This window comes from Alnus glutinosa, chromosome 10, assembly GCF_958979055.1.
Source record: "Alnus glutinosa chromosome 10, dhAlnGlut1.1, whole genome shotgun sequence".
In the NCBI taxonomy this organism is placed as follows: Eukaryota; Viridiplantae; Streptophyta; class Magnoliopsida; order Fagales; family Betulaceae; genus Alnus; species Alnus glutinosa.
The window spans coordinates 27,884,023-27,899,945 of record NC_084895.1 but is presented as its reverse complement, the minus strand read 5'-3'; the positions used below and the strand labels follow the sequence as shown (position 1 = coordinate 27,899,945).

Sequence of the window (15,923 nt, the reverse complement as noted above, 5' to 3'; positions counted from 1 at the left end):
ACCTCCCTCTTTCTTAGGAAAACAAACATCATTCCAAGCTACTTTAGCTTTAGCAGAATTACTATCTTTTCCATTCCACAAAAACCGATTAAACTTTTGACTAATATCCCTAATAATCTTCTTTGGAAGGATGAAAATCCCTGACCAAAAGACTTGAATACTATAGAGAACTGAGGATAACAACTGAAGTCTTCCAGCAAAAGAGAGGTTCTTTGAGGTCCATGAACCTATACGGCCTGAAATTCTATCAACCAGAACCTTACAATCAGATGCAGACAGCTTCGTAGAAATTAAACACCATAAATAGAGAATTGAGTCCATATTTAGTAAACACCATAAATAGTTATCATATAAATTAAAAAAAGATTAACATTAATCCTATCCCTGGCCTCCATGGTTGTTGGACTGAAACATCCTGTCAAAACAACTTCCTTCTGCTTAATAAACAAACAAACTTCTTGTCTCATTCCTTTCAATTGTTGCAGAAGCGTACACTACTGTACGTTATAAAACAACTTTCTTCTACGTACTATATGTATAAGCAAACAACTAGCCTTTGTATATGTACGTAGCTGCTGGTATGATCTCTTCCTGTCTTCCTTTAATTTCTCTCCTTTGTTTTACATTATAGAACAAAGGAAACACAAAGGAGATCATGGAGAGCAGTAGGCCTTTTTGTTGGCTTCTTTTAGCCTTTCTCATTCTTTCGTCGTCCTTCGTGGCTCAAACTCATGGGAGGATGAAAGAACAATGTCCACTCTATCGCTACAAGGCCACGTTGTTGAAGCCAGATTTTGGTGTGGACACGAGTGATTTCAAGGTAATCGAACATGGCATTAATGAAACAAATGTTTATCCTCAGGAGGGCTTCAAGGAGAAAGATAGGATTGAGAGGCTGCCTGGACAACCCCCCGTGAATTTCTCTCAATATGGTGGTTATATCACGGTGAATAAATCAGCGGGTCGTGCGCTTTATTATTACTTTGTTGAGGCTCAGCAGCCTAATGGCAAATTGCCTCTTCTTCTTTGGCTTAATGGAGGTATATATATACATGCCTGTTATGATCATCATCTTGATAAAATATAAAATAATAATAATAAAACTGTAGCATATTTTGGAAAAGAAAGAGAGAACACCATGAATTTGGAAACGAGAACATGAGATTTATTTGATGATTCGGCTAAATATTATGAGTATATTAAATAGCATATTACTCGCGTATATATCAATATTTATTATTTGAAAATACACATTTATAACATGTGGAGAAATGTTATGTATCTACATCCATGTTTATTAAGTGCCACCAAATTAATCCAATGCTCTAATTTGATGATTAATGTTGCCTAATATCTATATGAGCCAGGCTTTTCATCTCTTGGTTATGGAGCAATGCAAGAGCTGGGACCATTTCGTGTGCACAACGATAGCAAAACACTTTTCACAAATAAATTTTCTTGGAATCATGGTAAATTTATTCAATGACATTTGTTTTATTAATTTTTCACTAAAGGTAAAGAGCTTAGGTTTATTTATTTATTTTTAGATACAAGTGAAGGTTCAATTATATTTAAAACATATTTTATTTTTTTGGAATTTTCTCTTTAGTTGCAAACGTTCTGTTCCTTGAGTCACCTGCTGGGGTAGGATTTTCATTCTCAAATACAACATCAGACTATAATAACACGGGAGATAGAAGCACTACAACAGATAATTATGTGTTTTTGGTGAATTGGTTTGAGAGATTTCCAGAGTACAAGAACCGGACTTTTTATATATCTGGGAGAGACTATGCTGGACATCATGTTCCTCAGCTTGCACAAACCATTCTCTATCATAACAAGAAGGCTAACAAGACCATCATCAACCTTAAGGGCATCATTGTACGTCTCTCTCACACGCTCGAACTAGCAAAATTGTTGGTAGTTTGTCTTTAATTCCTTAATTTGTTTTAGACTTTCAGCTAGGCTCCATCATATATTAATTATTTGGTATAACATAAATACATGTATGAATTGGCCACTATGTTTGTCATGATTATATAGTAAAATTGTAAGTAGTGACCATGGTGTTGGGCCCTGATTATGATGGGTGGAGGTGCATTTATTTAAATCTTACTTAACTCAATTAGAATTAGAAGGGGGAAGAAATTGTATGGAATTTTGAAGTTTTTGCTCTCTAATTGGGTCAGTGTGGATGCATCGTCTCAATCGGGATCTCATACAATTGGGGAGTTCGAATTGGGTTGCACACCCGTCTATCAAGATTAAATTGTAACACGATTAGTATTAAACTATAAATGTTTATTAAACTAAAACGGATTGATTAACGCCTAAATTAGTTCTTTTTTTTTTTTTAAAAAAAAAATTATGTAATATTGTATCATAATTATATTATTTCACATAGATTGGGTATATTTTAATATATGCATCATATTGGATTATTGTGTTTTATGCAGATTGGAAATGCAGTAATTAATGATGAAACTGATATAAAAGGAACATATGATAACCTAGCGGGCCATGTTTTCGCTTCGGATCTAGAGGCGTCTCAAATACAAAAATACTGTGGTTTCTCACTCAATGCCTCCAGACGGTCCCCTGAGTGCACTGCAGCCATAGATGCAGTCGAAGGGGATATTGCCAACGGTCTTGATCTGTATAACCTCTATGCTCCCATTTGCTTCCCTAAAGGCGACACAGTCCAGCACATTGAAGCTTCTGTAAGTGCCAATTTTCTTTTCTTTTTAGAAATAATTAAAGATATATGTACGTGTTTGAGAAAAAAAGAAAACACCATTGGATTTGCATGTATTCTCTAAAATAGGATTTGCTAGGTTATATATATTCTTAGGCCTCAAAAGTTCCAAAGAATTTATTTTTGGTAATATTAATTAAGTAAATTCACCTCTTTTATATCATTAAATTAATGATGGTTACATATGCTCTAGAGACCGAAAATAAAATAAAATGTTGTATTATTTTTGTGTTGCAGGTACTAGAATTTGCAGATCCGTGCAGCTTTGATTATGTGTATGCCTATTTGAATCGGCCTGATGTTCAAGAAGCACTTCATGCCAATGTAACCAAACTTACACATGACTGGGACATATGCAGTAGTTTCATCAAAAAATGGAAAGATAGCCCATCAACCGTCATTCCCCTTCTGCGGGAGCTCATGGCTAATGGACTTCGAGTTTGGATTTATAGGTAATAAGCAAAACATCTTTGCCATTGTTATTGATTGTTATTGTGTTACGATTTAAGTGTTCCACGTACATGGTTTAAGTATAATATTGACCTAGTATATATATATATATATATATATAAGCATTTGGATGCCTTTTCCTTGCAAAGCTAGTTTTCAGGGGTGCATTATTCTACCCAGTGTTTGCATCAATCATTTGATATCAGAACGATCACTAAATCGAGTATCAGATCGAATGCAGCTCGTTGAGTATGAGATCAAATGAGTTACGGAGAAGGCGACATGTTTGCCATTGTTAATGAATTGTATTAATATAAATTAACATCATGATCCCTATCAAATGCAGTGGTGACCTCGATGGAACGGTTTCTTTTACTTCAACGAAGTACTCTATAAATAGTATGAAGCTTCCTGTGAAGAACGATTGGAGTCCATGGGCCTACTTCGCAGAGGTAACACTTGCATTTTGTCTATTTCTTTTTGTCCTACCAATTCATGAGATCAGGCAGACTTTAGCGAGATTAAATGATTCCATTTCTGTCACAGGTTGGAGGCTATACAGAAGAGTATGAGGGAGGCCTAAATTTTGTGACAGTGAGATTGGCAGGTCAGCAAGTTCCGAAGGACCAGCCTGGCAAAGCATTTGTTCTGATCAAGCACTTCCTTGATGGCACACCTCTTCCTGTACTGGTTCAAAATTAAAGAATATTATTGACAAAGTACATAAACAATTTAACATTATCATATTTTATGTTCTTTGTCATTTATGTTGCACATTGAGCAATTAATGTATAGCAAATATAATTTGCTTCCTGACACCGGACATAATAGCGATTATTCTGTAGGCTAATCAACAAGCAATTTGCAAGGAAGAAAACAGGAAAATTACCCCAAAGAAAAAGAGACAAACTTTGAATTTGATAAAATTATCAATAATCAACAATTGCTGGAAAAACGCCCACAAGCCGGGCTAATATAGCTGAAAATTCGATCTCTAGGATTTTACCAAAAATAGCAAAACCCTAATAATCCTAATAAAACGAAATACAAAATAAAATAAGTATGATGCCAAAAATCTGGCCCAAATCAGGCTCAGAATCACCTCCTAAACAATAAATGAAAAGTTACTATAAATGGAAAAAAATATCTAAAATTAAAAAATATTCTTCAAATATTTTGTACGATTTTTTCCATTCTCGGGCTGATCTTATTCAAGAAATAGTCGTCAAATCTTCAAATCTTGTGTCTGATTTTCTTCTGCATCAGTCTCACCGAGTTGGAAAGAATTCGTCCTCAAATTCGAATCATCTTTACCTCGATTTTTTGGATGGCCGATCAATTCATTACATCTTGTATTTCTCAATACCAAAGTAACTTGAAACCAAAAGATAAACAAGTTGCAACCCATCAACGACTAGCCTCACACTAAATTGAAATAAATCAATCTTCTCACATATTTCATTTATTTTCTCCAATTCACTCTCCATAAAAGTCTTCAAAGAATTATCAATTCTTTCTTGACCACAAAAATTAAAATTGTCAGCTAACACGCCGAAACCAACATCCAACTTATTACTAGGGGAATTTGATAGAAATCTTTCAATCCCAATATAATCAACATAACTAATTTCCTCATTACTCCACTGAAATCCCTCGTTATGTGGACTTTCATCAAACACATGGTAATCATTATTTTCTTCAATAAATTTTATTTCATCAACCTCTAAAACTTACCTCATTCAATAAATCATCTTCGTCAGGATAGATGTTGTCACAAATTATTGGAGAGACCCAATCTAAATCTACTACAAATTTTTTCTCTTGATCATATGACAAAGAATCTTCCATAAGATCTTCATCCATAATATCAATATCATAAATTGGTGGAGAATCCCAATCCACGAATCCTTGTGAAGGATCTTCAACATCTTCATGAACATCTCCATGTATGAACTCCTCATCAACGAACTCGTCTTCTTGGAACTCTTCATCAACAACAATCATCCCGAACACGTTGTTCTCGGTATGGAGCAGGATTGTGATACGGGTTGTTGAAGGTGGAGTTGGAATCGGAGTTCTCCATCTCACGATTGCCGACTTCCTGCGCCGCTAGACGCTGGGTTAACTCTGCAACTTGCCTTTGCAAATCCTCAATCATCACATCCTGAACGTTACGATTACGATGCGGAGCTTCCTCATTCGGAACCTGCCCACGACGACCACCACGACCACCACGACCATGAGCCATCGAAACTGAGGAAGAACTCGTCTCAGGAAATTGCTAAAGCTCTGATATCAATTGACGCCAGACAGAATAGCGATTATTCTGTAGGCTAATCAACAAGTAATTTGCAAGGAAGAAAACAGGAAAATTACCCCAAAGAAAACAAAGACAAACTCTGAATTTGATAAAATTATCGATTGGTCTGTTGTCGCCTATTGGACGACAGCTGAGCCAGCACTCCCCCGTCGGGACACTATCGCCTGCAACATCATCCCTAGCGCAGCTATCGCCCGTTGGCGAGCACACGCCTGGTACGAGAGCTCGTGATCCGCAGGGACGGTCTTCAGATTTGTAGATATTCTGTGTAATTTTGTTTTGTTAGTAACAAACACGTTTATTAGTACATAATCTATTGTTGTGTTGGACTTATAATTATTGATTTGTGTAATTTGATTGTGTTTATGGTAAATTTCAAATGTTGTCCTAATTTTTTTGTTACATTTTTGGGTAAAAAATTGGATTGATATATTGTGGGTTTTTTTTTGCGAAAAAAAAAAAAAAAATTGCATTTTGCCATGTGGCAGATGCCACCAGCCGACTGTGACCACGTGGACCTTGATCCACATGGCACATTGGCCACGTGTATTATACTCCACGTGGAGTATAATACATGTTGCCGACTGTGGCCACGTGGAACATAATCCACGTGGCCTATAGTCAGCCGCGTGGAACATAAAACACGTGTCCAATGTGCCATGTGTATTAAATTAATGCGGCTGAAATGTCAGCCACGTGTGTATTACACGTGGCTGACGTGTCGCGGCATGTTCAGTGTGACACGTGGTACAGTGGCGATGTGGATTTCGTGGACACGTGGCAAATTGTATATTTTGCAACAACCGGATCTACTACGCCGCGCACACGTAGCAATTTACACGTGGCTAACAGTTTGCCACGTGTATGTGCCCCATACACGTGGTAATTTGCAAGTGGTGAACTGCAAATTTTTTTGCGCCACGATATCCACGAAACACAATATGCACGTTTGCTTTAGTTTATATATATATATTCATGGGAATGTTTACATAATAGTGTACTCACACAATGTACACATTATGGTGTCTTATATGCATAAGAATTATTGGTATGATGGATTGTATGTGCATTGATCTATATGCATAAATTGTGTGAACTATTTAGACTGTCACTCAATACAAAAAAAAAAAAAAAAAAAGGGGCACTTTGAGCTGTTTCTATGGGAGCCGTTAAAACGGCTCCAATTTGAAACATTTTTAACTAAAACGGCTCCAATTAGAGCCGTTTTTCTAAAACGTTTCCAAATGGAGCCGTTTTTCTAAAACGGCTCAAACTAGAGCTGTTTTTTAAAATGGCTTCAACAAAATTTTGAGCCGCTTATACTTAAATGACTAAAAATGGAGCCGCTTTGTATAAAACGGCTCTAATTTGAGCCGTTTCTACAAAAGCGGCTCTAATTTGAGCCGTTACTATTTAAACAATCAATATTAATTGGAGTCTTTTTATAAAAACGGCTCAATTTTCAGCCATTTTATAAAAAACTGCTCTAATTTGAGCCATTGTTACAAAACGGCTCAATTTTGAGCCACTTTACAAACAGCTCAATGTCCAGCCGTTTTCTATAAATCGGCTCCATTTAGAGCCCTTTTTGGTAAAAACAACTCAATTTTCAACCCTTTTATCAAAAACGTCTCCAATTTTAAAAGTTAAAAACAACACCGTTTATAATAATTCTAACCATATATACTATAAATAAAAAATATATATATATTGAACACAATGCCTTCTTCTTCTTCATTTCTAAGAAATATTCCTCAAAGGGGTTACACAACCAGGGAAAAACGATACAAGAGCACAAAATACAATCACAATGCCCAAATGCGAGAAACAGAGCTCGGCCAAAGGCCATCGAAGTAAACTAGAGATAAAGAATCTCTACTCACAAAACTAGGAAAAACCTGGCTTAAAGCAGCTATCAAATGGTAGACTGTGAACACAAGCAAGAATATACAAACAAAAAACAAACAGAGAACCTAACATACAGGCTCCGGGAAAGAAACGACCGCTAGAGTCGGCATGTGTAAAGCACGCGCCTTCTCCAGAAACCCCCTTAACAATGAAAGACCTTCACGATCTTAGATTGGCACCTTCCGAGACTGGAGAAAAGAGCTCTAGCCCACACGCACATAAAACAGAAGATCTAAACTGCCGGCGCGTGCGGGTCACGCATCTACTAGAGACAAACTGCATGGCCTCATTAAGTGACCATCCCGACTAGAAAAGGCTGGCTACCGCATCTAGCCAGTTCTTGTTGGAGAAAATCCAACTGAGGATAAAAGATTTGACTTGGAACATAACTCCACCGGAAATCCACCAACACCCATCGTTCTTCACGAGCCAGCACTTGAAAATCACTGCTTGCAACAAGAAAATTACAGAAAAAAAGAAGAAAAACCCAACAACCTCCACCGGTTGAAGCACCAGGAGGATCAAAAACTCCGACAGCCTAAAGGCTTGGAGACAAAAACCACCCTAGCTAGCTTGCCCTAAAGGCTAGGGGGAAAGCTCTAGCACTAGGAGGGGGAGACGTGAAGCCTCTCCCCCCAGCAAATGAAGCTCTCGGGTTTCTCTCTCTTTCTCTAGAAACTTCAGACGTTCTCTCTCTAAAGAGAGAGTAGAGTACTTGGTTAGTATGTATATACAATATATATGTTACACACACACACACACACACACAAAAAATCTTTAGAGTAAAAATTTAAATAATTGGAGTCGTTTTTGGACAAATACGACTCTAGATGGAGTCTTTTTTATTAAAACGACTCCAGTTGAAGTTGTTTTAGTACCAAAATGGCTCCATTTGGAGCTGTTTTGATAAGGACTCCAGTAAAAAACGATTCTATATGGATTCGTTTTAATAGAAACTGATTCCAGTTGGAGTTTTTTTAGCTTAAAACGACTCCAAATGGAGTCGGAAGGCGTGCGCTCGGGACACGATTCTGTCCCTCGCCACTCCCATGTCATTTCGCATTAATTGCGAAAGTTTTTTTTTTTTGAAAACAACGTCTCTCTCACTCGATGACTGTTTTCGCCCTCCGGCCATCTCTGTCTGTCTGTCTATCTGTCTCTGTCTCTGTCTGTCTGTCTCTCTCTCTCTCTCTCTCTGTGCAAGTCTCTCTCTCATAGCTCTGACGAAGGGAACAAGCTCAACCACCGACGACCACCGACAACCAAAGGTTTTTTTTTCTTCATTTATTTATTTATTATTTATTTTTTCTGCTTTTTTATTTTTAAATTTATTATAATGCATTACGTTTAATTTTTTATGATGCCGTGTTGATTGTCTGCAACTTTCCACAACAGGAATATTATTTGATGCCGTGTCCTAACTGTGACGACCCGTTTTTTTTTTTTTTTTGAAAACGTACAAACGGATCTTCACAGTGGCACGACTATTTGCCGCTCAGCCAACATAGGTACACGTTCCATAACATGTACCTGATATTCAGAGTTACATCTAACACAGCGGAATATAAATATTCATGTGCGACGGAACACATATCAATAGCGGAAATACATCTAATATATAACTGTTATCGACGATAAGAGCCATTTACATGTCTAACTGATTAAAGCTTATAAAACATATTACACTAATTACATACTAAAATACGAGCTCAACAAATACATATGTCACGTATGACACGAGCCATAAATAAAATACCCAAATGCAGACTACCCATGAGTCTGTGACATATGACTGTCGCGATGTGCTCCAATCATAATATCCCATACGCTAGGTGGACGAGTCATTATCTATATCCGCAGAACCTGCAACCAAAGCATCAATGTCTGCACGGTTGCGGGGGTTTGCCGCATCCGTACAGGTGGAATTATGAGCCCACCGCCTTAGCATAAATAAATACACTAAGACCTCAGAGGTATACTATTCACTGAGTTTTCGCAAAGAACCAACTTTTCTTTTCTAGTCATGCGTATACTATAACAGCCACCAATTTTATAAGCTTTTGTTTGAAAACCCCCATAGCTGATATAGTAGACACCGACTAATAGAAAATATTTAAACCATACTACGCAGATGAGTTTATACGTAGAAGTTCCATTGTTGGATACAACTACATACATCCTCACCTACTATATTACCTTTGATCTAGTAAGATTTAGAAAACAATGGCATTTAAAACATGCAACCATCCGATATAAATATACATAAGTTCTTTTCCATTGAGACTCTTATGCATACTAATACGTCTAGCAAAACTACCATATATATCAAAAACATGAAAACAATTCAATTATCATGAAACAAATGCTGTGCATGCGTGTCGTACGTTTGCCTAAGGGAATTGAACCCCGGTCTTATTCTTATCGTATGCCTAAGGGAATTGAACCCCGGTCTTGTTTGTATCGTATGCCTAAGGGAATTGAACCCCGGTCTTGTTCGTATCGTATGCCTAAGGGAATTGAACCCCGGTCTTGTTTGTGCCATGCTCAATGCTCGTGCTCAAATACTATACATTTAATTTCATAATCATGACTTTAACACATGCTTTCTTTATAAAACATAAATAGTCCAACATATCATTTCTTAGACAATTTGCATAACTTAAATCTCCAATTTATACTCACTCTAAAATCACATATCATATTCATACTTCAAAACATCATCATAATTTCAATATACTTAAAAATACTCAAATCATCCAAAACAGTTCATAATCAACATATAGTTGGTTCAAGTTGTAAAACAATATATATTTTACAATTCATCATATATGAAAATAACACTTCTCAGTGAGTAGAATACTCACCTTGGCTGCGCGGATATTAAGCACTAGGTCTCCTAGACACCACCCTGCAATGCATTACTGTAAAAACAATACATTGCACATTATTGACAACTTCTAATATTAGACTCACATATAGCTCTTAAATTGCTCAAGAGCTAACCCATGGAAAACCCATAATATTTTAAGGGTTCCAAACATCTACCCATAAATCCTATACCCTAACTATAACTCAAACAATACTAACCCCAAGTATTTACTAATGGTTAAATATTAAAATTACCATTTAATTATCTAATCATAATATTACTTTCTAATCCGTAATTAATTTTACAAACCCGTAAATTACTTTCACTAATACTTTTATAATAATATTAGCCCTAAAATTATAATCACTAATCTCTAAATAATTCTTCACTAATATTTTCTTAATATCATTAACCTTCAAATTATACTCATTAAACTTTTACATAAAACACTACCATATTTAAAATAATATTAACCCATAAGAAAATCTTAGGGTTAACCTCACAAATACTATTTAAACTAAATACCCATAATTATTTATCTTTACTAATATTAGAACCTAACTCATAAATACTTAATTTTTACAAAACTCATAACTAATTTGGGATTAATCATCACAATAACCACAATTAATCCACAAATTAATAATCTAGATTTTAAACACTAAAACCCTAAATTAATTTAACCCATCAAATTAGAGTTTCCAAACTTAAACCATAATTTATAAATCACTACCCCAAACACAATATTATTATCCCATAACATTTATTAAAGGTTAATCACATTAAAATAATATTTTAACAAAATACTTAAAACTAATGTCTATGAAAAACTTACCAAAAATTTGTCAAGCAAAGACCAAATGTTCGGGAAGCTCCTACCAACTCCAAACCACAGAAAATCTAGAGAAAACGCCAAGGTAAACTCATTTTTACAAGATTTATCAAAAACCTCCAAAAATGCGAGTTTAGCGATTTACCTCAAAACGTTCGGTCAAAACGTAGATCGAGCTTTGAGGATCACGTTACCGAAGTCGGATCTAAAATCGAATGGCTAGATTTTCGTAGATCAGCATTTTTTTTTTATACGAAGAACCAAGGAGAAATTGAGAGAAAGCCACCGTTTTTCCGTAATAGCCTAGAGAAAAGAGGCTCTGCCTCCTTTTAATGCGTGGCGTGCGCTTACATAAAAGACAAGACCTGCTCCTTGTTTAACACCCATACTAATATTGATTGTCTTTTATTCATTACTTTATTGTTTTTTTCTTTGTTTGATTTCTTTCCAAGCACTAACGACTCATCTCCCTTTTTCTTTTACTATTTTATGTTCTACATCTTTCCAATTTGCCCCCTTTTTATTATTATTTTAATGCCCATTTGGCCACTATTTTTCTAAATGGACGTTCAGCCTTTTGATAGCCATTAAGTTTGCTTTTATTTTATTTTTTTCTTTCTTTAATGGCCATAGGTCTTCTTTTGCCAAATGGCCACTTGGCTTTTACAATTTTAAATGGCCACATGACCATATTGTGTGAAGGGCAAATGCCCTTCACCTTTTTCTTTGAATGTGGGGCGCAGGTCTGCGCCCCACCTTCCTTTTATTTATTTTATATATATATATATATATATAATTATTTTTATTTTCTTTTTATTTTCTATTTTCAATTTCTTTCTTTTCTTTTCTTATTTTCTATTTCTATTATTTCATTTCTCTTTTATTATTCATTCTATCTCATCTTCTATTTTATTATTTGTATTTCTTTTCTAACTATTTTATCTATTTTCTATTATTTTCTATTCATTTGGACTTTAAAAATATTCTCTTGCATTTTTAATACACCTAATTAGATTTAATCAATTATTTACACAAATTTCATATTTTAATTGCTACAAAAAGTCTTGGACATTACACTAACTGCTTAGATTAACTCCCTAGTCCATAGGAAATCATGCCATTATTTGATAGAAACAGGGATATGGGGCCTGTAGCGTTGAACTATAATGTCAAATTGAGACATCCATTTCACATTTTAAACTAACTTAAACTTAAAGTACCCCATCTTTTGAAAATTAGTACTGTAGAGATTAAAATTATTTATTTGATATGCATTATCTCTCAATTGATAATCTGATATAAAAGAGGTACTCATTAATTTGTAATATGAAAAGGTTATGAATTTGGCAAGAAAGTAGAAACCAATTGAGTCTAAAAAAATTTAAAGAAGATAATTTTAACAAAGGTGATATAAGGTGTATTACCATATTAACTCAGAAACAACAGAATCAGGTAGTTCCTATAACTCATTTCTGGCTCATTCAACCATGGCATGAACTTTTGTTACGTTTCCCTAAGTTATACCGCTTTTCCTTCGAAGCCTACACTCTCAATATTAATTTAAATGGAATCCTTAAAGCCCACTAATTACACCAAGATAGCAGGTTAAATCACAAACACGCAGTTGAAAGAAAAGAAAATTTGAAAAGAGAAGACAAAACATATCATTTAAAATATTATTGGTGGTAATCTACCAAAAAAGCCAATTTCGAACAGCCAAAACTCTTATGAGAACATTTTTAAACTCATCCATTAAACTCCCTTAAAGTAGTTTAGTAGCCAAATTAGAACCTGGTGTTTACAGAGATTATGTCAAAAAGGTCACCAAAAGTTTACCATGTTTTGTTTTTAGCAATTAGAAGCAATTATTCCTGTATCAAGTCTTTCATAGTTAAAATGTCACCTTCTAATTATAATCAAGAAGATTTTAAAACAATATATTTAATAGAAAACCAAAGTTCATTGACATGAGGAAGAATAACAAAGGGCAAAGAATCCTAAAACAAAAGGGAAGCAACTATAAATGTAGAGATCCATTACCAAATGAGGAAGATATCTCAACATAGGAACCTTCTATCTTTCTGTCTTTTTGAATTTTTTTTTCCTTTTGTAAATTCGGGATCTTTTTCCCTCATTGTTATTTGTCTCTTTTTTACTAGAACTTTCAAGAGTTTGTAGTTTGTTAAGATTGTATTTGAGGTGAAGCCTGATGTTTGCATTAGAGCTCAACTGATGTTTGTGGCTCTCTGGTTTTGATTTGTTCTTTACTTTTAACCACTTCTGATCCGTTGTAGTGAGTATATCTTATAACATATATAAGTAATATGAGCATATATATATATATATATATATATATATATATATATATATATATATATATATATTAGCTTATTAGTATATTGATACTAAGTAACTAAGTAAATATAGTTAAGTATAGCTAGTATGAAAATAAAAAATCTAATGACGGAATTAAGAATTTAACTTGGAGACCGGATTGCATTATACCCAGGTTGTTGTTTAATCATGCCCCAACTTAAATTTGAACTTCAAATTTAAGACCCATTAAATGTGAAAATAAATTCATGACTCAGGACCAAATGAATTTAAGAAGAGGCCGCGTTGTCTGAGATAATGCTCTAAGTTATCAACTCCTTTTTTCAATTCTTTGCCAAAAAGAGAAAAAGAAAAAAGAGATTCTAGTCATCAATCGACCTAGCAATACAAGGCATTGTCGCTCCAATTGCAAAAGATCCTTAAGTGTTTCTGTGTCTACTCTTCATACTTCAAATTCCCATGACAAGCACAAAAAAAATGATATTATCTTTTCCAGGCTCATTGTAAGCTTATAAATACATGCAGGCCAAATTGGAAATGACCATGAAAACGGTACGGTAGCCACTGTACTATAGATATAAAAGGATTAGTCAGGACATTTTATTTTATTTTTTTTTTTAAATTTCTTATGGGTAGGTTAGTTAAAACTATTACATCAACATTGTATGATAGTTACTATAACATCAATGGTAATTTGTGGTTTAGGGTTTAGGTTTAGGGTTTATAGTCCTTAATTTGTGTTATATATTTGTAACCATTTTGTGTATTATAATGTAGTAAGCTAAATATGGACAAGAGTTGGATGACGAAGTGGAGAGGTTCGAGGGAGTATATGGAAGGGGCTGAAGCGTTCGCGAAGTATGCAGTTACGAACTCCAGAAATAAAAATTCAATTGTGTGCCCATGCAGGAAGTGTGGCTTGAACATGAGCTTACAGCCAGAAGAAGTATATGACCATTTGACTGGTGGAAGGGGAATTATGTCTAATTACACTGAATGGATTTGACATGGGGAGAAGATTAGGGCTCTTGTACCTAATAAAGTACCTATTGTTGAATCTCCCAAGCTGGCTCTGGTTGCAAATAATGTACTAATACTCGACGAGTCAAGAACGATACAGTCCATGCTGCAAGATGTTTTTGGCATACATAATATTTGGGCAGACGATGGTGAGTGTTAAGTGGAAGTGCAAGCCGGATATGTACCTGAAGCAGTTGATGAAGAAATAGATGAGAGTGTCAAAAAATTCTACAACTTAGTTCAGGATGCAGACAAGTCACTTCATGATAAAACACAATATAACAAACTGTTAGCTATTGTTCATCTATACAACTTGAAGTGTATGGGTGGACTCAGTAATAAGCCTATTGCGATTCAGATTGGGCCGGTGATCCTGATGATCGCCGGTCTACCACTGGTTTTGGGGTTTTCCTTGGCTCTTGTCTTATTTCATGGTGTGCTAAGAAGCAGTCCGTTGTGGTTCGATCCAGCGTGGAAGCCGAATACCAGCCTATGGCTATGGCTACTACCGAACTTTATTGGCTTCGCATGTTACTTAAGGATCTTCATCTCCCCCTCAACGTTCCTCCAATAATTCAGTGCGACAACCTTGGCACCAGGGCTCTCGCCTCTAATCCTATCTACCATGCTCAGACCAAGCATATAGAAGTTGATTATCAATTCATAAGGAAAAAAGGTCTTGAACAAAGACATCAGCCTTGGATTTATCTCCACTTGCAACCAACCAGTAGATATCTTCACTAAAGGGGTTATTGCCTCCAGGTTTTTCAATTGCTCCGCGACAAGCTCCTGGTTTGTCCCCTGCCCATTCGCCTGAGGGGGGATGTTAACTAATCTCCTACAGATGCCTTCCAAGTCACACAACAGACCATCTAATATTACCATATAGAGATGCCGACAATCAATCCATCACAGATCATGGAGAACCTTCAATGCATGAAGAGATGCACTCATCAAGACTATCGTGAATTATGGAACAATTAGCATATGCAGCAATCAATCAGATATGCAGCAATCGCACAAGGAAGGTATATGCAGCAATCAATCAGCAGTAAAGGCAATTCAAGTATAGAAGGAATTCGGTCAATCATCCAGATTAGGAAACTTATTATTCATTGTCATTTTCCATGTAAACTCAGTGTGTATATAAAGGATGTATACTGCAGTCTGCAGAGAAATAATTCATTGAGATTTTCACTCACTTGGTGTTAAGATCTTTCATTTTTATGGGATTTGTTTGGGCTAGATTAAACTTTTGAGATTGTGGGTATACCTCCAGAGATTGCTTGATTTTCTTTCTGCATTTTCTTCTTTTACTGAACAATATGGGTACCATTGGTTTGCTTTGATTTTCTATTTTCTTTGGGTGTGTTGATTCAAATATTTTAATTAGTGCTAGTAAGATCATAATTTAGTAAATCAAAACTCAGTT

General features: G+C 35.3%; 1 protein-coding gene and 1 long non-coding RNA gene across 2 annotated transcripts; one reads left to right on the top strand and one right to left on the bottom strand.

Moving 5' to 3' along the window:
• The first annotated feature begins 655 nt into the window (after positions 1-655).
• LOC133879297 (serine carboxypeptidase-like 40) lies at positions 656-3,910 on the top strand. The gene is made up of 7 exons (XM_062317825.1): positions 656-1,054; positions 1,364-1,469; positions 1,610-1,884; positions 2,460-2,723; positions 2,996-3,210; positions 3,555-3,660; positions 3,755-3,910. The coding sequence occupies exons 1-7, from the start codon at positions 656-658 to the stop codon at positions 3,908-3,910; spliced, it is 1,521 nt and encodes a 506-aa protein (XP_062173809.1).
• A 5,123-nt stretch (positions 3,911-9,033) lies between these two features.
• Positions 9,034-11,491, bottom strand: LOC133879975 (uncharacterized). Its single transcript, XR_009902167.1, has 4 exons — positions 11,283-11,491; positions 11,141-11,205; positions 10,301-10,357; positions 9,034-9,320 (listed from the first exon to the last, which is right to left on the bottom strand). It is a non-coding gene; the product is annotated as an uncharacterized LOC133879975 (long non-coding RNA).
• Positions 11,492-15,923: the final 4,432 nt, after the last annotated feature.